This window comes from Sceloporus occidentalis, unplaced genomic scaffold (assembly GCF_023333645.1).
Source record: "Sceloporus occidentalis isolate IW3139 unplaced genomic scaffold, rSceOcc1.0.p SCAF_3, whole genome shotgun sequence".
NCBI classification, from domain to species: Eukaryota; Metazoa; Chordata; class Lepidosauria; order Squamata; family Phrynosomatidae; genus Sceloporus; species Sceloporus occidentalis.
Genome location: NW_028316983.1, coordinates 70872683 through 70893268, shown reverse-complemented (window position 1 = coordinate 70893268; position 20586 = coordinate 70872683). Strand labels below are relative to the sequence as shown.

The 20586-nt window shown below is 38.6% G+C and overlaps 1 protein-coding gene across 4 annotated transcripts in view; it reads right to left on the bottom strand.

Moving 5' to 3' along the window:
• The window catches only part of ST3GAL3 (ST3 beta-galactoside alpha-2,3-sialyltransferase 3), a 279714-nt gene that overhangs the window by 13472 nt on the left and 245656 nt on the right, over positions 1-20586 (bottom strand). For all 4 annotated transcript variants that reach the window (XM_089514962.1, XM_089514963.1, XM_089514965.1 and 1 more), the window contains one exon: positions 17030-17176. In XM_089514962.1, coding sequence (XP_089371088.1) covers positions 17030-17176 — 147 coding nt within the window. The remainder of the gene's footprint in view (positions 1-17029; positions 17177-20586) is intronic.

Sequence of the window (20586 nt, the reverse complement as noted above, 5' to 3'; positions counted from 1 at the left end):
TGCATAATAAACCAATCCTACATGAGGAAAAGCTGCTCAGCCACAGCCAATTAGCTTCACTGCAGTTGCTTGGACCCTCATTATCAGACATACTTATCTTGATGGCTAGCACACCAAAATCCCATAAAGATTAAATCACAGCAGAGAAACCCATAAGTCGATGTCTCTCATTGCTTAAGAATGGCAAGCTAGGGCCAGGGACATTTCCTGAAATGTCCTGGTACTAATGCATTTGCCACCTGACAGAAAGCCAACCATATGTCATGGAAACTGTGCTGCTGCTTGGCTACAGCAAAAGCTTCCTCTTGGCCATCTGGAGATACTCAATTCAATCCCACTGAAGCTCTCCTCTGGCTAACCAATACCACATATTATCACCTTTGCAGACTTCTTCTGCACTGGATTTAGCATTCAGTGTCTTCTTTCTTTTCCTGGGTGCTTCTTGTATAGAACAGTTTTTAACAAGGGAGATTTTTTTTACAATACAAGTTAAGGTATCTCTGTTTAACAGTAAATGTGAGGAGAGTGGCTAGAGGCAAGAGGGCTGAGGACTATTATGCCTTTAACCCTGAGAGATAGAGTGAATGTAAAGACAGATAAAACTCCACCCTGCAGAGATAAGAAATGCTGAAATTGCTGAAATTCCTGCTATAGGAGTAGCTATCTGTATATGCATATCTAATAATAATAATAATAATAATAATAATAATAATAATAATAGGATTTATTTATATCCCGTCCAATCACTGGGAATCCGGGCGGCTTACAACAGTAGGGATAATACAAGGCAATATTAATAAATATATGGCTACAGATAGAGAGATACACACACAGGCACCTCTTTCTTCCACTGAATGTGCTCACCTTATTCTATAATTGAGAAAGGGAAATAAAAATGACAGAATTAATTTGAGAGCAGATCATTAAACAGTCTGTAAGCACTTAGAAAGGAATGCTGTGATCACTAAAAGTCTACATGGGTTTCTCAAAAACAAATCATGCCAAATGAATCTTATTTTTGATAGACTTACAAGCTTGGTAGATGAAGGGAATTTTATGGATGTAGCATATCTTGATTTCAGTAAGGCCTTTGATAAGGTCTCCCATTGCATTTTTGAAACAGTCTGGTAAAATGTTGGATTGAGAATGCTACTATGAGGTGGATTTGCTACTGCTTCTTACCAGTTGGAAGGGGAGTGGGACGCAATTCAGAACATGATACAGCTGTTCTAGGCTCCAGAGTGAAGGAAAAGGAGGGGTGCACTCCATCCATCAGGGCACCCTCAATTCTTCCCTTCTCTCCAATGAACTGAGTCCAGCTACTACCGTATTTTCCGGTGTATAAGATGACTGGGCATATAAGACGACCCTCAATTTTTCCAGTTAAAATATATAGTTTGGGATATACTCGCCGTATAAGACTACCCCTCTTCCAACGCACACCAAATAAAAATTAAAAAAACATCAGATTTTATTTCAATATGGTAATTTTAATTCAAATGACATGCAGGTACTTAGCAGGAAACCTTGTTGTATACAAAGCCTGCTTGGATTGGTCAGCTCTCCCTGCCTGCCCAGCCCTCCCTGTCTCCAAGACTATCAGAGCGGTAACTGCTTTCATATGATCGTCGCATACGGTGGGGATGTGGCTGCGGCCATTTTTGAGCTCCCCCCCCCCCCCCCATATGCGGCGACCGCAGATTCTCCATTCCGGCTCAGAAGTTTCAGCACCTGCCGTATAAGATGACACCCGGCATATAAGATGACCCCTTGGGTTAAAAAGTAGTCTTATACACCAGAAAATACAGTACTTCATGGTCTGGCTTCCCTTCCTGTTCTCCACCTGTAAGTAGCAGCTTCTCCTAGATCTTGCCAAGTACCATGGGAAGATGAAGGACAAGAATTATGCAGGTAAGAGTTTTAATCTGATACAGGTTGTCCCTGAGCGACTGAGCACACAGGGCACCATCTTCCTCCACCATGGTTTCTACTCTGTATTTTATTGTTAACCATTTTGATCACTTTTTTTTTTTTTGCAAACGGGCATAAATTCAATAAACAAATGGATACATTTAGTGAGATACATTGTAACTATAGTAGTAATAAAGTACAGTAATTCTACAATTGGCATTATCATCTAAATTAACAAAAGCAAATTTGCACCATTTATTATCTTTCTTGGTGATACATGTGGTCAGCCTAGTTAAATGTCCTAGATTCAGACCCTGACAGATTTCTTATAATTTGAGAGTAGTACAGAAGGGAGAGTTTTAGCTTTTTACTAGGCAAGATATTTTACTGTTACATGGAGTGGGGAGCATTATGGTTCAGAGCTACATTCAGCTCCCAACTTCTTTTTGAGGCCCCTGAAGCCTCCCCAAGACATCCATAGAACCATAGAGTTGGAAGAGGCCACAAGGGACATCCAGTCCAACCATCTGCCATGCAGGAATACACAATCAAAGCACCCCTGACAGATGGCCATCCAGCCTCTGTTTAAAGACCTCCAAGGGAGGAAACTCCACCATTCTCTGAGGCAGCATATTCCACTGTCCAACAGCTCATCAGGAAGTTTCCCCTGAGATTTAGATGGAATATCTTTTCCTGTAGTTTGAATCCATCACTATGTGTCTTAGTTTCTGGACATCTATAATTTGGGAGTTTGTAATACTCTCAGGTTACTCCTTGTTGTTGCTATTATTATGTGTGTTCAAATCAATTTTGACTTATGGCAATCCTAAGGTGAACCTATCACAGGGTTTTCTTGATAAGATTTGTTCAAGGAGCTTTGCCTTTGCTTTCCTTGGAGGCTGAGAGAGTATGACTAACCCAAAGTCATCCAGTGGGCTTCCATGACCAGGCAGGGATTCAAAATACAAACCACTATATACCATACTGGCTCTCAGGACATCCCTTAGTCCCTCCAAATGTGGCTTTTTCCCCAAGTGATTTTTTTGCCCCCAAATGCTCCCAAACAATTCAAAGGCATTGCAAAACAGTACAACTCTGCTAATTCTCCAAATATACAGAAAGCTGGGCAGAGTTGTACTTTATTCACCTCTGGTCTAAATCCAAAACACAGATCTTTATAGGGCAATGCTATCACCACAGTTGTGCAAGGCTAGCCATCTCATCTAAAGCAGTCTTCCCAGAGAGAAATTTGAAAAAAATCAGAGAAGTTCAAGGTTTGAATTAATAACTCAGGTGAAAGAAGCACTAGATGGCATCTTACACTTGAACTTGAGGAAAGAACCATGTTGATTTTTTTTTATCACAGTCCAGAAATGTATGCATGTCAATTTCTAAGACGTCAGAGACAACACTGTGGAAAACACCCAGGATGAATTAGTAATATTGCATATTGGGATTGAGTTGACAATAAAACAGTTATTATGTTCCTGTATGCTTGAGAGCTACAATTCTGAATTTATGATACAACAGAATGCTACAATTTATTTGGAACCCAAATATGAAAATTGGGCATATTTTATATCCAGTTTGTTTAATGCTGTGTTGTTGTGGCAGAATTCTTTTAGAATCCTGTTTTCTCCTCAGAGATATGAGGGACTATCAAGAAATGCAGAGAAAAAATTTATCTATAGAGGCAGAAAGGCATGGAAGAATTAGAACAGGTGGTGAAGTTATTACTTCATCCTGATAATTAGAATTTCTACCTAGAACTTTTTCTGATTTTAAGAATGTTTTCAATAAGTGCTCCTACCTTTTAGGCTCCTTTTCTTCTGTAAGTAGAATTTATTTATTTTTTAAATGCAGCTCCAAATTTTGCAATATGCACTATCAGTTTGAGTTCCAAGACTTATTCATATAAAAGAGAGAATTATATCACCCAATATTTTGAGGGCACATTCCCACTTAAATTTTAAACCGGGTTTGCAATTTGCCTTCGCTCTGTGTGGTAATCAATTTCAAGAGGTCCGTTGTTCCCACCATGAAAATGGAACTTTTCATTAGCCCTGTGTAATCACTTCTTTTTTGGCACGGTTATCGTCTCCACTAGTTGGGCCGCTTCAAAATGCATGTCAGTTATCAGTGACGTAAACGGCAGCCCAGACTCTGAGTGGGGGGAGAGCATTGGCAGGCACTGGGCCTCTTGACAAGCCTGTGCAGGGAGGGGGGCAGAAGAGGAGGAGGAGGAAGAGGAGGACAAGGACGGGTCAGTGCGGCGAGGGAGAGGAAGAGGAAGGCAAGGCATGGCATAGCATGGCATGGGGGGAAGAGGAGGGCAAGGACAGTACGAGGGGGAGGAAGATCAAGGCAAGGCAAAGCAAGGCATGGCATGAGGGGGAAGTGAAGGATCAGTACGGCACAAGGGGAAAGGAGATCAGGCAGAGCATGACATGGGAGAAGAGGAAGATCAGGATGCGTGAGAGGGAGGAAGGCTAGGCATAGCATGGCATGGCATGAGGGAAGAGGAGGGCAAGGATGGAGCGAGACGAGGAAGATCAAAGCATAGCATGGCATGGTGGGAAGATGAGGATGAGGAAGGCAAGGCATGGCATGTTGAATTTTTTAAAAAACAAACAAACAAATTGATTGAAGAATCTTATCACACCACAAACAAAAAGGCAGCACTGGTGTGTGTGTGAAATCTCCCAAAAACTGAGGTAAATATCCCTCTGCCATTAGTCCTTCTACTTCAAAATGATGCAATTCCGATCTGTTGTTCCCACTCATCGGAATCGATTCTTTTCAAAAGAACCCCTTAGAAACTAGTGTCTAGAAAAATCATTTTGTGTGTGTGTGTTTGCCTTGCTTATCATGACAGGAATTGATCACATTGTGACAGGAACTGGTTTCAAATGGGAACGAGGGTCATTTAAACTGATCAGCAATTAAATTTTTTTCGTAGTAGGAACAAACCCTGACTAAATTTAAATGCCACCTTTTTCCATCAGAAGAACTCTAGGAATTTAACAAAATAAAGGGTCGGCTTGTTGTTGTTGTTTTTTTTAATTCAAAGAGCAGTTCTGGAAGACTGGGATAATGGGTCTAGGAATAAAACTGTTTTACAGAAATATGAGTCCTTTTGTTTTGGGTTAAAACAGAGGCTAATACTGAGAATATTATCCCGTAAGGATAAACACCTCAGGTACAAGGTCCTCATGTGGAGAATTTCCAAGTGCCTGAAGCTGAGACTTGGATGGGTTTTTGGGAGCTCAGCTTTATACGCCTCTGTTTTAAGCAAGGACGTTTGCTGCAAGCAACATCTGGAGAGTGAGTCCATCTCCTGCTAAAGAGTTCCTTAGGTCTTCTTCCATTGGATTCACTGTATACTTGATTTTGGATTCTCTTTGACCATGCTCTTGACTAACCTACTTGCTTTCTAGTTTGACCTTGTCAGCTTGGAACTTGAACTATGTTTTGATCTGGTTTTTTAGATGGCCCTTGCGTTAATTCCCTATGCTCTATTATTTGGATATTGCTAATGTAAACTCTGGACTGTCCAGATCATGATTTCAGATCCTACTTTGCCTAAAGCAGAACACTACGTATCTTAAAATTTAACAAAGAATTCAGGCTGAAGGTTGCGTTCTGAATCATATAATGTGCAGTAACTCCTCTTGAAGACATTAAGAAGCCATTGCTGAATGTGATTTGACCCCCAAACAAAATGAAGCATCACCTGTTGACATGTCTTCATAGTAATGTCTGCAGCTTCTTTGTTCCCTGACCTCTCCAGCTCTTTGAACTTCAAAAGTCCACAGCCCAAAACTAACCTTAAGATGCCCTTCTCCCTGTATCTGGCATACCAGCTTCCTCTCAAGAGCACCATTTGTGTTATCCCTGCTTTTTATCACAAGCAGAAAAAGAATATGAGTTTAAGGATTTTTAAAAGGGGGCTAGGGAGAACCACATCAGTCATCACTGTGGGTCTTTAAAATGTATTACGGTTTTGCAGATCATGCTGCTTCAACCTCTTGCTCTACAAGCTGATCCTTCTTTCAACCAGTGTTGTTTCTTGTACTCCCACAGCAGCTTGTCAGGCAGGCTTGAGGGGCACCATGTTGTCAGTCCATTAATCATCAAACTAGTCTTATGTAATAGTTTGAAAGAAGCCTCATTGTTCACGCTTACCAGCAATACTGGATACACACCATCAGAGCACATACTCTTCCAAAATTCAGTACTCATGTTCCATATGTTATTAAATCAACAGCTGAACACTATGTCATGTGACATGTCATATCTAGAATTCTACACCATCTCCATCTACTCTCAGGTTTTTGAATATAACTATATGGTTCGAATTGTATTGCCAGTTGCAACTAAAGTAGACTCATTAAATCAATGGTATTTACACATCTTTTAATTTGTCATTTGGCAGCTGAGTCAACAAGTCTTCTTTAGATGGGAATACCAACAGGATTCAGGCCCATATTTGCATATGTTTGGATGGCTCATACAATTTAAATATGGTTTATTTCCTTTTCAAATTGTGGAGTTCTGTAGTCGATGCTAGTTAACTAAAGCAAAAGTCTAGCTCAAACCTATGTGATGGCCACAGTTTTATAGCTTTATGTATAGAACTGCCCCAACCATGCAGAAAAAGGGATGAGAGTACAAATTAAAAAGCAAAATAGGCTAATGGACATGGGAAAGGGACCTTGCTTGTATTTGTTTTTGCTTTATTTAATCTTTTGATTTTTATATAAATTGCTTTGAACAATGAAAAAGTAATAAACAAATTTAATTCCCCATGTTCCTCATTTATCTTCTTATAGTCCTTATCACCAGGCCTTATACCTCATCCTCAGTGATATCTATTATCAGAATCACAAACTGCTTGACTGCTTCTGTCTCTTATTTAATTTTTTATTGATTTTATTTCATTCAGTACACAGATATCAAGATATATATATATATATATATATATATATTTAAATCGATTTTTTAAAATGAGCAAAAGAAAACAAGGAAATACAGTGGACCCTTGTTATACGCTGGGGTTTGGTTCCAAGATCCTCCGTGTATAACAAAATCCGTGTATGCTCAAGTCTCATTATGTATAATGCATAGCAAAATGGTGTCCCTTATAAAAAAAATGAAAAATCAAGATTTGATATTTGAAATTTATACTTTTCTTGAACATTTTCAAACCGTGTATGCTTGAATCCGTGTATAACAAGGGCTGACTGTAATACAAACGTTTTGACGTTTATTCCCAGTTGCTATTAATACTGAGTTAGCCCTCTCCATGTTCCAAAAACTCAGGACAAGCTGTTCATCATGGCCAGCTGATATCAAGTGATATTCCATCCACCTATCATCCTTGGTAAAATAAAAGACTTGGAAAATTATGCATCTGGCAACTAAAGAGGCTCTTTCAAATCATTCTCCTCATTCTCCCCTCATCTGGATTCTAGTGGAATCCTAATAGTGCTATCATCATCACTTACAGATTGTTGACTAATAATGATGATTTTCATGGAAGAAATCCCAGTGCCGCCATTTTGCAGACTTTCTATTAAATCTGTACAAGATACAGGACCAAAAGCCCAACACCATATCACATTACTGGAAATAGGTTTCTTTCACTCTTTAATTAAATTATTTTCTAAGCCCATTATCCTTTATTTCAGTGGTTCTCAATTTTCAATAAAGTGGAATAGTGTAGTCTTCCAGGACAGCTGAATCCTGTGGGCTTGAAGTAATCATATTTGTATATTTAGCAGTTTTCAGTGCCTAACAAGGAGGTAAAATACTAGATCCTATCTTGAGGTTGAGATATAAGGTAACTGCAAGTGAGTAACTGCAGGCCCTTTTGTAATACGGCACCCATAAAAGTTTAAAAATTCATTTACTATTTGCACTCACAGTATCACAATATCCCCACCCAATTCCTTTTTTCAGGAAGCAAGATGTTTCTCTACCTCCTCCAGTAGCATTATACACAATGCCACCTTTAGTACTTTGTAGCATCTCTTGCCCTGTCCTTGGTTTTTCAAGCTTAGACCAATATTCACCCTATACAAGGAAATAAATTCCTACCAGAATCTTTTTAATCATCTTGGAGATGGAAGAAAGGACAAGAGAAAAGTCTCACCTGGCAGAATATTATACAGGTTGAGCCTCCCTTATCCAAAATGCTTGAGGCTAGAAATGTTTCATATTTTGGATTTTTAAATTTTTTTTGAATACTTGTATTCGCATATACATATCCATTGTGAATAAGGGATGGGGGGGGAATGGAGGTTAGTCACACGTCCAGCATCCATTGAGTTTTTCTTCTTGCTTCTCCACTGTCAGAAACTTGACGGGGGGAAGAGAAGAGAAGGAAGCAGGGATGACTCTGGTTCATGCAGTTCCAGGAAGGTCCATGGAAAAAGCAGACATCCCAGATGCTTCCCTGGCTGTCAGCACACTTAGTTTCCGCCCTTTTTGGAAAATAGCCTTCCTAACTAGGAAGAGAGAGAAAAATCCAAGAGGATTTGGCTGCTGCCACCAACTGGCACTTCACTTGCCTGCCATAACTAGAGTCCTCTCTACCTCCCCCCTAGTCTCTTACCCCCATCAAATTTCTACAATGGCTCCTTGAGGAAAAATTCAGTGAGGGCTGGACATGTAACTAACTCCCTTTCATTGGAGAAGGAAGCAAAAGGCTGCCAGCAAAAAGTTTCAGTATTTGAAGGTCTTCAGATTTCAGGATAAGGGAAGTTCAACCTGTAACAATCATGCAATGATAATGTAAGGTTCTGGCTGACATCTTAGTACATACATTCAGTGTTTAGCTGTGCCAGCCCTTTGTATAATGGCTTAAGGTAAGTTCTATGTGTTTGCCTGTGGCCTGACTGTAAGGAGGAAGTCTACACAGTAAGAGAGGGAAATTGTTCAGCCAACTGTAGCTGAGCTACTATTAATGCTTTTATTGGTTTTGTTGGGTGAGATCTCCATCAAAAAGCTTATGGCTGAACATATTTTATTATTCACAGTTGCCTTAGAAGAGCCATTGAAATATGTGGGTACCTTGAGAGGAGGCATTTCCTGCTATAAAAATGGGGCTTATTCCAGCTACAAAAAAACTAGGCCAATCTTCCATAACCTGGTGCCCTCCAGATGTGTTTTAACTACAACCAGCCTCAGCCAGCATGGCAATGTGGAAGGCAACAAGTTGGAGAAGGCTAGGCTAGGCAATCACATCTAAACAGAGAAACTGGATCTGAAACCAAGCCATCCCTAGATAAGACAGATTTGTTTCAATTAATTCGAGTTTCCCCCTTTTCTTATCCTCCACACAGACTATTCTAGGTCACCGCAAGAAACACTGCAAGGAACTTTTCTTATTTGTTACATCTATTCATTTACTACATTTATATCCTGCATTTCTTCTAGTGAGCTCAAGCCAGGATCCATGACCCTCTTCCTCCTGAGTTTATTGTTGCAGAAGCTCACCCAGTGAGTTTTATGATTCAGTGGGAACTAGAAACTGCATCACCCCAATCCTATTCTAATATTTACAAACAAAAATCCAGCAGCAATACCTTTATTGACCAACTGAAATGCACAATATATTTGTTGCAAGCTTTTGAAGCTCCATGCACTTCTTCATCAGGCAAGATGTTACAAACCAAACAGGAGGGGAAAAAATGTTGTTTCAGTCCTTAGAAAAGATGTTATGCTGGGGAGGATATCTTTTGCAGTCATGGTTCTCCTCCTTCTGGCCAGCTCAGCAATAGGGAGATTTTCAAAGCCCAGGAAATTTAAAGTCCATTTGCATCTCAATAGGAGGGGCCGGTTGAGATGCAAATGAACTTTAAATTTCCTGGACTTTGAAAATCTCCCTGTTGCGCATGGACAGAAGGAAGAGGAGTCTGAGTGCAAAAGATATCCTCCTCAGCATACCATCTTTACTAAGGACTGAAACAACATGCAGGCATCTGACAAACATCTCCAATTTTCCCCCCTCCTGTTTAATTTGTAACATCTTGCCTGATAAAAAAGCCCATCGAGCTTTGAAAGCTTGCAACAAGTATACTGTGCATTTCAGTTGGCCAATAAAGGTATGACTGATGGATTTTTGTTTGTATTTGTTAAATGGCCAACACAGCTATCCCTGCATGTTTTGTCTATTCTAATATTGTAACCACTAATTTTGTTTAAAGAGGAATAACAGAAATACGGTTGAAAGATCACTGAACAGTTTGAAATGAATAGACTCAAGTACCGTACATTTCCAAGACAAGGTAACAAACTTCTGAGAAATAAGACATAACAGCTCTTCTGATACTCAGGGTATGAGACAGCTCTTCCAATATATCAGTTTGCAGGAGGCTTACATGCTTTAGCTTTGATCTTAGCATGCCTTGGCAGCAAGCTAACTTCCTGAGGTGCCAGCTTAAACCAACACTGGATTCACACATTTCCTAGATCTGATGAACATAAAAGGACTTGCTAAAGCAGCAGACAGTCCAATTAATGCTCTTGGAATTCAAAGCCCTTCAGTCCAATGAGGTTAATAAGAAAAATGTAGATTCAGAGTTAGAATGAGATAAACGACATTACAAATTAAATGCCTTACAATACAAGATTTGTGAGCCCCTACGTGCTGCACTGATGATCATCACATTTCTTCTTCACTCTTTCTTTCTTTTAGTAAAAAGGTGGATTTTTCCAGTTTTTAAAAAATCAAACAAATAATAAACATCTCATTCCTAAACAAAATCTTTGCTGATTAAGCTATTCAGCAATAGCTTTACTAGTGCAGGCATTGTGGGTGGCATTAGGGTATCCTTTTCTGCTTATGTACAACCTCTTGGCCAAAAGGAGAGTTTTGTGAAAAACCAGTGAGAAAGCAAGAATAGATGAAGTTTGGGACAAAAATCAAGAGCTACTGGCATGACTTCTCTTGCTGTCTCTCTAACTCAGAAATAAAGGAACATCCATATCAGTTCAGCCAATTCTAAAAGAACATCTCATTTTAATTCTACAGTACTTCTTCACAAGGATAGTTTTCTGAACTGAAGGCAGATTCTACCAAGCCAAATACAATGCCTGTAATGAATAAGGTTACGCCAGTCCGTGTCATGAAGCTTGTTTGCAAAGAATTTGTTAATATATATATATATATATATTCAACATATTCTTATACATGTTTTATCACAGTCTTTATATATTATAGGAATGTACATAATATATACATAATAAATTGTATTAATTTACATCAATTGTTGTTGTATTTCCATCCATCTCCATACTGTCCAGATATTTCCTATTTGTTTATCCACCCTTTGCTTGGCTTCTGTCTAGTATTGATTTCTTTTTTTCCCTCCGTTTTTACAACATAAAATCACGGTTATACAGTTTGGTTTCCAGGATTACATACTTCTCATACATAGTCCCCTTCAGTAATGTTTTCCCAATAACTTCCTACCGCCCACATCCCACCCTTGCGATTATTATTCTCTTCTTGTCTGTTTATACCAATAACTCTGTTGTCTTCCTCTTAAGTACATCTGAAATTCTAACATCATTAAATGTATTCACTTAATTTGGCAAAAAGTGGAAGAAAAGAAAAGTATTTTTCAGATACATTTAAATTTATAAATGAACCCCTTCATTACGACCATCTCGATTTATAAAACTGCAATATCGGATACCAGTCTCTTTCTACCTTGTCGGTATCTTTTTGTTTCACATATGCTGTAAGTTTGTCCATCTCAATTGTGTCCATTAATTTCCGAAGCCATAAATCTAAGTCCGGTATGTCATTTTTCTTCCAGTATTGGGCTAATAATAGTCTGGCAGTTGTTACCAAATACAGTAATACTCGCCCGTATTTCCTTTCAATTTCTGATAGTATTTTGTTTATCATATTTAATAAATATATTTCAGGTCTGGGTTCAAATTTTATATTCAATATTCTTTCAATTGTTATGTGTATTTCTTTCCAATAAATTTTCAGCTTGGGACAACGCCACCACACATGAAACCAGGTACCTCTTGCCGCTTGACATTTCCAACATAGATTGGATTTCTTCTCGTCAATCTTAGCTAGTCTATTCGGGGTTAGGTACCATCAGTTCTCCATTTTCCAATAATTCTCTTTCAGGCTTTGTGACAGTGTGAACTTTTTGGTTTTTTCTCTGGCATACTTCTAGCTTTCTAGGTTGATAATGTTGCCACAATCTGAAGCCCATTTTATCATTACATCTGTTATTATATCCTGCTCTTGGTCTAGCTTTTATAGAAATTTATATAATTTGGATGTTCTCTTGTGTTCTTTACCTAAAAGTATTTTGTCAAATTCCTCAGTTTCGTCACTTATTCCATTCAGTTTAAGATCCCTAGTATTGATTTCTAAAGTCTTTTGTTTCCTTTGGTTTTCCTTAAAAAGGTCTTTTGTTTCTATTCATCTTTATTATTTTCTCAAATCTTTCCTATCATCACTATCACCTTCCTATCATCACTCTTATCCTTCTTTATTCATTTCCCCCCTCTTTTTATCTTTTCCTTCTATCATAGACCTTATCTATCCTCTCTCATCTTTTCCCTCCCACTCTTTACTTTTCCTTTCTATATCTTCCTCCTCTACACTCCATCCAGAACTTCTTTTTATCCTTTCACATCTCTTCCTTCTTCTTAATCTTCATCTATTCTTTTCCAATATTTCTTTTATACATTTTACCTTATCCTTCCGGATTATCTCCTCCTCTACACTGTCCAACACTTTCTCTTAACCTCTCACCTCCATTCTTTTTCTTTCTTATTATCTTCTCTCTTACTTCCTCTTACCCTTTCCCTAGATCTTCTTCTACACACTTTGCCCATCTCTTTATTTCCTTCTCCTTTCCCTCTCTCTCTCTCTCTCTCTCTATATATATATATATATATATATATATATATATATATATATATATATATTTTTCCTCTCAGTCATTGTTCATTGCTCTTCCTCTCTTGCAAATAAATTTTGATAGATCTCATACTGTAAAAATGTTGTTATGGAAGTTATTCATGAACAGTATCATTGAGATCAAGGAATCATGCATGGACTGGAGAAATGTGCCTTCTGGATAAGGGAACTTCCACATACAGAAACCTTATACCAGAGATATACAGCTGGTAGCCTGAGATGCCCCATTTCACAGTTAACACCCTGCATTATTTTATTTTATTTGGCCTTTATATATTACAAAACCTGAAACTTCACACAGTGCAACAGTCTACCAGAAGGAGAAAGCCCATTTGTTTCTAACCTAAGGCTTTATCATCCTTGATCTTGGCACAGGAGGGGCCATCTCCACCCAGCTGCAAACAAATGCAATTCACTGGCTTTGTATGTATTCAGAAGAAAAATTCCCTAGAGATGAGTCACTGGTTTTTTAAAGGGTGTCCAGGGAGATGTCAAGCAGACATTGCGTGTAAATCAATGACACACCTTGCGTTAGAGAACACACGCTGTAGCCTGCAGGTCTGTTCCCTCTAAGACACAGCACAATAGAATTGCTGGTTGATGGACATTCCCAGAGAAGCTCCTATGAATGAACGAATGAGTGTGTGTGTGTGTGTGTGTGTGTGTGTGTGTGGACAGACACACACACACACACATGGAACTAGCAGCAGAGAGAGAGTTTCTATTTATTCTTACTGACTAAAAACAATGGAGATTTGGGGAGGGACTCTTTTACCTTCCTGAAACTTGTAATTAGGCTTAGTAGAAAGAGTGTGTGTGTTGGCAATCTAATTTCCTTAGTAGGTTATTTCATCCATTCCCCCACCATTAGAACAAGAATTCCAACAGGATTGTTAGATCTAGTGTTCACTGAATTTTGTACAAACAGAAACTGAAGAAACACTTTCCCCCTCTTGTTCCAACAGATCATGTAGTTCCAGACCCCCACCCCTGCAAAATAATATGGGCATTGGTGGGCTGGATTAATATATATATAATGCTAAACCATAGTTTAGCACTTATTTAGACTTTCAAGGTAAGGTAAGGGTAACTGAATGTGGGAGTAGATGAAGGGTTGCTCTGTCTCCTCCATCATTACTCTCTTTAAATTGAGAGTGATGCCTGAAGTGGACAGCCGCCTCTACATGTGAGGCCTGTTTACACGTTGAGAAAACCTGATATTTCAAAGTATAGGAGAGCTTCTCCATATAAAGATGGAGACAGTGAATCTAGTCTACTCTCTCTGCTAATGTGTTTAAGTTCTGATCCTGAATGCTAAATATGGCTACAGACAATTCTGAATGAAGTCTAGGGAAGGTTTTTTCCCTACCTCCTCCATTTGCATGACTGGGAGGACGCCAGAAAAGTTCACTTTTGCTTTTAAAGAATCCTGGCTTAGTAATATGTTTGAACCAGATATTGTGGTTTAAAACAAAATCTACTTAATTAAATAAACCAGTGTCAGAACTCTTGGTTTGAAACTTTGCTTTTAACAACTAATATCAGTATTATATATGAAGCAGTTCATTCGCCCTGTGCCTGGCAATACAGACCACCGTTTTGGAATCTCCTTCAGAGAGAAGGACCACTTTGTATAGATTACATTACCTATATTTTCTAACATAACAGAAACAAAAAGTGTATGTATTGTGTATAAAGCAGTATTGTATACATTAAGTGCTGAACTAGGACTCTGGGAGACTAAAGTTTGAATCTCCACTCAGTAATGAAAAACCACTGAATGACATTGGGCAAGTCACTCTCTCTCAGCCTCACAGGAAGGCACTGGCAAACCCCCTCTAAACAAATCTTGCCAAGAAAACCTCATAATAGGGTTGCCTTGGAGTCACCATAATTTGGAAATGATTTAGAGGCACACAACAACAAAAACTTTACAAAGCTAACTAACATGCTGTAAAGCAACACAGACTCACTTCATTAGTTCCATTCAGCAGCTGTTTTAGGCTCAAAGTGTCACACCTACTTTTCTGGATGAATCCCAAAGACTCTTTTCAAAAAGGCATAGATTTTAAGTTCAAGTGAAACTGCTCAAGGTTTTAATGCACATGTAAATATTACTACAGAATGGAAGTAGGAGAAGTAAATCAACACACCCTCATTACCCTGCCCTTCCATTGTTGTATATAATTGTGTCTCAAGACTTATGAGGATTAATTTCTTCCTCTCTTTCTCAATACAACATCATTTATAAATCTTGAACCTACCTGGTACTAATGCTAATATTCAAAAGCTTTAATGAACCATGTAATGTACCATGGACTGAACTGGCTCTTTTATGGCAACAAGCACTTGTAAGGTAACATGAGCATCTAGGACTTCTGCATAAAAAGAAACTGCTCACTCAGTACCCAAAGGACAAATATGTTCTCTCTAGATATTTGCCTAAAATAATGGTATATGCCCCCTTAATCATAGATCACTAAGTATGTAACATAATTGTCACCTTTAAGCATTTGTATAAATTATGGAACAATGATCTTGGAGTACTGCAAGTAAATTCTCACTTCCAGGAGTAAACAGAAGATGACAAACCAGGCCACTGTCCCTTTTACCTTTCAACTTAATTCCCAAGTAACTAACAATTATCAGGTGTCATTAATATTAAAAAGGAAAGGCACAACAGAAATGCAATCCCTTCTCATCTAGTTAGATTCCATAATATTACAAACAATTAATTCAAAGAAGAGAAGGGGAGGCTGGAGAAGAATAAATTATTGATACTTTGGAGCAGATGGCTCTTTTTGTATTAGGAGAAACCTAAGATAACTTGTATCTGAAGTGAAGATTAGATGAGTATCCACAGATGAGAAAATACAAAAAAAGAATCCATGTGGGATGAAGGATGAGCAATTCATTCTTCCTATCTTTTTCTAATGGTCATGACTACAACCAGAAAGCACTTTGGGAAAATTAAAGATGGCATTTTTTTTGCTCCTCTTTCCATAGAGCTTCTTATGATTTTGTGATGGGTTTTGCCATTATTAGGCAATCCAGGTCCACATTAGTATTGCACCCTCTTTAAGACTGGTATGTTTACAATAGCTTCATTTGAGAGTAATCCTCTCAAACCAGGTGGGACTCTTAGATTATCTGAGTCTATAGCAACCATAATGGATATACACACAAGACTTGAATAACTACTATTCAATCCAGTCTCACTTCTGAACAGTCAAAGGCAGCTGTTATATAGATTGAATAGTTTCTTTCTGCTAACTAGGAAAGAGAGAAGGAGAAAAAACCCTCTGCCTATTGTCTTCATAGTCAATGGCATTCTTCTTTGAATATATGTGGTGATTACCTGACTTCAAAAATGAACTGATTATCTGCTGGTGATTATTATTCTAAAAGGATACCCTTTTGAAGGAAAACAAAAACAAAACAGTAGAATAACATCTTGAAAGCTAACAAATAACTTGTGGAATTTGTTGGCTAGAATGTAATGTTTTGTTTGACTATAGTTTTAATTATTATCCTTTGAAAACTATTATTTCAGTTCAAACTCTTGCCCTTTTCTCTCTCAAATTAAAAAGCCATTTTCAGATCTTTATAGCATAAGAGCTCTTGGAGATGAGACACCACTAAAAATATTCTTTGCACCTTCACAAAACATATTGGTTCTTAGCATTGTTCTTGTATAGCCAAGAGTACTATAAAATGTTTAAAATCACTGTAAGTATGTACTGTGGATATAGCTGAAGTAGTAACTTCAACTGAACTGCTAAGTTTGGAACAGTCACATGTTCTATTACCCAATCTGAACCCAATTTTCTCTTCTTCCTGATGGCTAGTCTGGAAGTGAAAGAAACACAGAAGACGTCTGCCAAGAAGTCCCAAAATAAGATCATGCATTATTTTTATGAACCTATAGGAGCACAATGTTGGTGCATTTCTTTTGTATGCTTTTCTATTTTCCAGGTAAGGTTTTGTTGATAATGAGACATATGAAGGATTACACCAAGGAGCCACCTGTTCTGGTTCTAAAAGTTGCTACTACATGGCTCTAGGAAGAACAAGAAGATAAAAGCCATTCCCCATTATCCATCCTAGACATGCATACAGCTATCATGGCTAATGCTTACTGAATAAAGAATTCCTTACCTCTTTGATGGCAGACATCTTTATATTCTCATAATAATGTAGTGGTGCATTTGGAGAATTCATGTCATAACCAAATCCAGCCACAGCTACCTCATCACAGTTGTGAAGCACCATGGTTATTGCTACACTTCCCAGAGTAGGAATGTTCTGTGGGGAAAAGGGAGAAAGCAAAAGCACAACATAAGCCATTAATCAAATCTTCATCTTTTTAAAGTGCCATCCTCTTAATGTGTCTCAAGTGAGAAAATGTCAGAACAAAATTTTGTGCATGTGGAACTAGTATAAACTTTTGTAGCAACAGGCTGCCAAAGTGATAAAGAAAACAGGAAGGAAGATTCCATAGCAATTGAGAAGAGAAGGGAGGTGTCAGAAAAAACAGTAAGGACTGAAAGAAGGACAGCAATGCAGAAGAAAAACAGGAGGAAGACGGTATTGTTAGAGAGACAAGGAGAAGAAAAGGAGTGGAGAAATAAAGTGGTAAAGCTTGAAACTGATTCTCAAGCAAGAAAGCAACATGGTACTCAATTGTTTTCCAAGAGTAATGCAGCACTTTAATCTCAATGTTATTTTAAAAATGTTTTCATTAACCTCCCACACATACCAAAATGGCTCAACAACTGTCCAAAACAATGCTTATAAAATAATAGGAAAATGTCTTGTACAATTTTTTGTTAATGATGCTGTCATTAAATATTTAAAAGTAATCATATTGCTCCCCTTTATAACACTTTCTTCTGCAAGTAACATTGTGACTGTCAATATGCTACTTCCAAATTCTTCTAAGAGGCATCAAAGATGTTTGCAATTATTACCACATGGAAGCCTGCAGATCAGGCCTCTGGCAACCAGTGTTAATAGACACACAGCAGCTTCAGTGCAACTGAGTTTTTGGTTGGGAAAAGCAGGATCTTTTCAAATCAGGACATTCTCTATTGTTTTTGTTTGTTTGTTTCATTCCTATGCTGCCTTTCTCACATGAAGAGACCCAACGTGGCATACAAGATTGCTTTATGTATTGTTAATTTACTTGCCATGGTTAGATCAAAACTGTAGGAATTATTATTTAATAAGATAATCTTTGTTGTTAATCAATTAACAAGCAATGATTACCAGAGCTAGGAAATGTGTCATTCAAGTTTATTTGATAATAGTTCTGTGTGTTTTCAGTTACTAGGACTCTTTCAGAACCTGACACTCAGATATCAGGAGCATCATAATCTTCAGGGGACACTATAAACGTCTTCCTTAGTATAGAAAGAGAAGTCTTACTTTATGCCACCAGCTTTCCCTTTGCCAGATTCCCTTTGCTGAATCTGTGAAGTTCCTCTTCTAGAAACATGACTCCTATGCAAAACCAGCTTGTTCAATATGGTGTTGCTATGCAGCAGCAGTGCACAACTCAAACCACTCTGAGGGTCATTTTTATTAATCTAAGAAAATTACTACAGGCAGCTTTTAAACTGCAATTGCACCAGGAAAGAAGCGGCTTTGGCGATACTCATAGCATGACACTGTCTCTAATCCATAGCTGCCTAGTCCCCAATCTGGCCCTTCTCAATGATGGGGAAAACCCATAATTGCACAAGTCCCGAGGTACGAAATGTTGCTCCCAGGACAGTTGGGTGATTCCTAGTCATGTGGGATCAGTGTCCCCCTGTCCCCCTCCCTCTCCCCAGAACCCCAATTACCTTTCTTTTTTTCTTTTTACTTTTAAAGACTTCAATCATTGCAGCAGAGCACCGGAATTGTGCAAAAAAAGTGAAAAACAAAACAAACCCCCTAAAGGCATGCTGGGTAGGGCATAAGGCAAGGAGGTGGGATGTGCATTGGGGGCAGTAGCCCTGATTGCACAATTGAAAGAGGTGCAGTGATGGCTGCCTTGAAATTGGCATGTTACCTCTCCCCCCCAAACTTCTTTGAGTAATATGACTGCCAGTCGCACACACATATACCAGTCACCTCCCAGAAAGAGAAACAGAAAAAACTCAAGAGCAACATATACCAGGAAGAGGCCTGTAATTTCAAAGCATTGTTTGTCTGCTTCCACTACTGGTGGCGCAGTGGTTAAATGCCTGTACTGCAGCCATTCACTCGAAACCACAAGGTTCCGAGTTCAAGACCAGCAAAAGGGCCCAAGCTCGACTCAGGCTTGCATCCTTCTGAGGTCGCTAAAATGAGTACCCAGACTGTTGGGGGCAAATTAGCTTACTTGCTAATTAGCTTACTTGCTGTTCAGCGCTATGATCTTTGGAATAGCAGTATATAAATAAAAGAAATTATTAAAAAATTATTACTCACTTGATAAAAGAAGACAAACAAGCTATGTTCTTGCATTGCATTTCTCTAAAGAACAAACAACAACCATTTCTATAACAAAGGGCTTGATGTATGAGAAAATTGTTGCTGTTTTGCCAGCTTTATGGGCTGTTGGGGTTATTTCTGTGTCACTGCCTTTTGGATTGTGAGGAAATGGTTGCACTAAATCTTTTAGGAGAAATACATGACACTTGCATTATGTAAAGAGGTTTCAATTATTATTTGATTCACCAAGGGAAGGAGCCCATTGCCTATACTGAGTGGGCAAAGTACATCCCATAGGCTCCATGTGCCTCTTTGGATCCCTAAATGCAGTCTATGGGACCCTCCAGAAGCCCCTCAACTCCCCCCCCCCATTTAAAAAAATCTAACAGGTTTTGGGGAGGTTTTATGCTCTCAAACTGCCCCAAATCTCCCAAAACTGCCCAAAAGAAGAAAAAAAGGGGGCGGGGAAATGGCCAAAATGGCATCACACTACTTTGGGAGCACTGAAGCATACTGTGACTTGCCAGGCAGGCCCAAGAAGGAAAAATGGCCCCTGCCCTGTTTGCAGTTGTACTCTCCCTGGTCTATATCTAACTGTGGTTCTTCAAGGAAATACCAGCAATATGCAAAACATTTGGTTTAACAGTTGTCTCTGAATTCTCAAGACAGCTCACTCCATTCTCTAACAGTAAAACAAGACACCCCTACATGCTTAACAATACAGATTTATCATCAACTTTCTTGATCAAAATGTAGACCCAATACCTACCCCATAGCACCTCGAAGTCTTTGTGCCACTAATAACACGTTTATTGGGGACAATGTAAATATAAGATTAACAACCCTCACAAAAATTAGCTAAAATCCTACAGCTTGATTAATCTGATAAGTATTCACATTTCCAAGGACAGCTAGAGTTTAAACTGTAATCTATCCTTGTCCCTTGAGTCCAGACCTTTAGCTCATATTTCAAGGTGGATCTCTTTATGTAGCTTGCCACTTACAAGAATGTCTACTCTGAGTTTCTTGTTCATGAGTTGGTACTTGTATTGGCTGTGATCCATTTAAAAATAAGTAGTGCATTTTGAGTAACACATTACTTAATTTAATAGTTTTTTTTTCTTTTTCAAACAGCCTTGTAGATTTTTAACTTGAGGATCTAGTCTGCAGAATGGTCACTAAAATATTTTAACAACGGCCTGGTACATACCGCTCCAAAAAAGCGGGTTGGCGGTGGTCGGTTTTTCTGTGGAGGG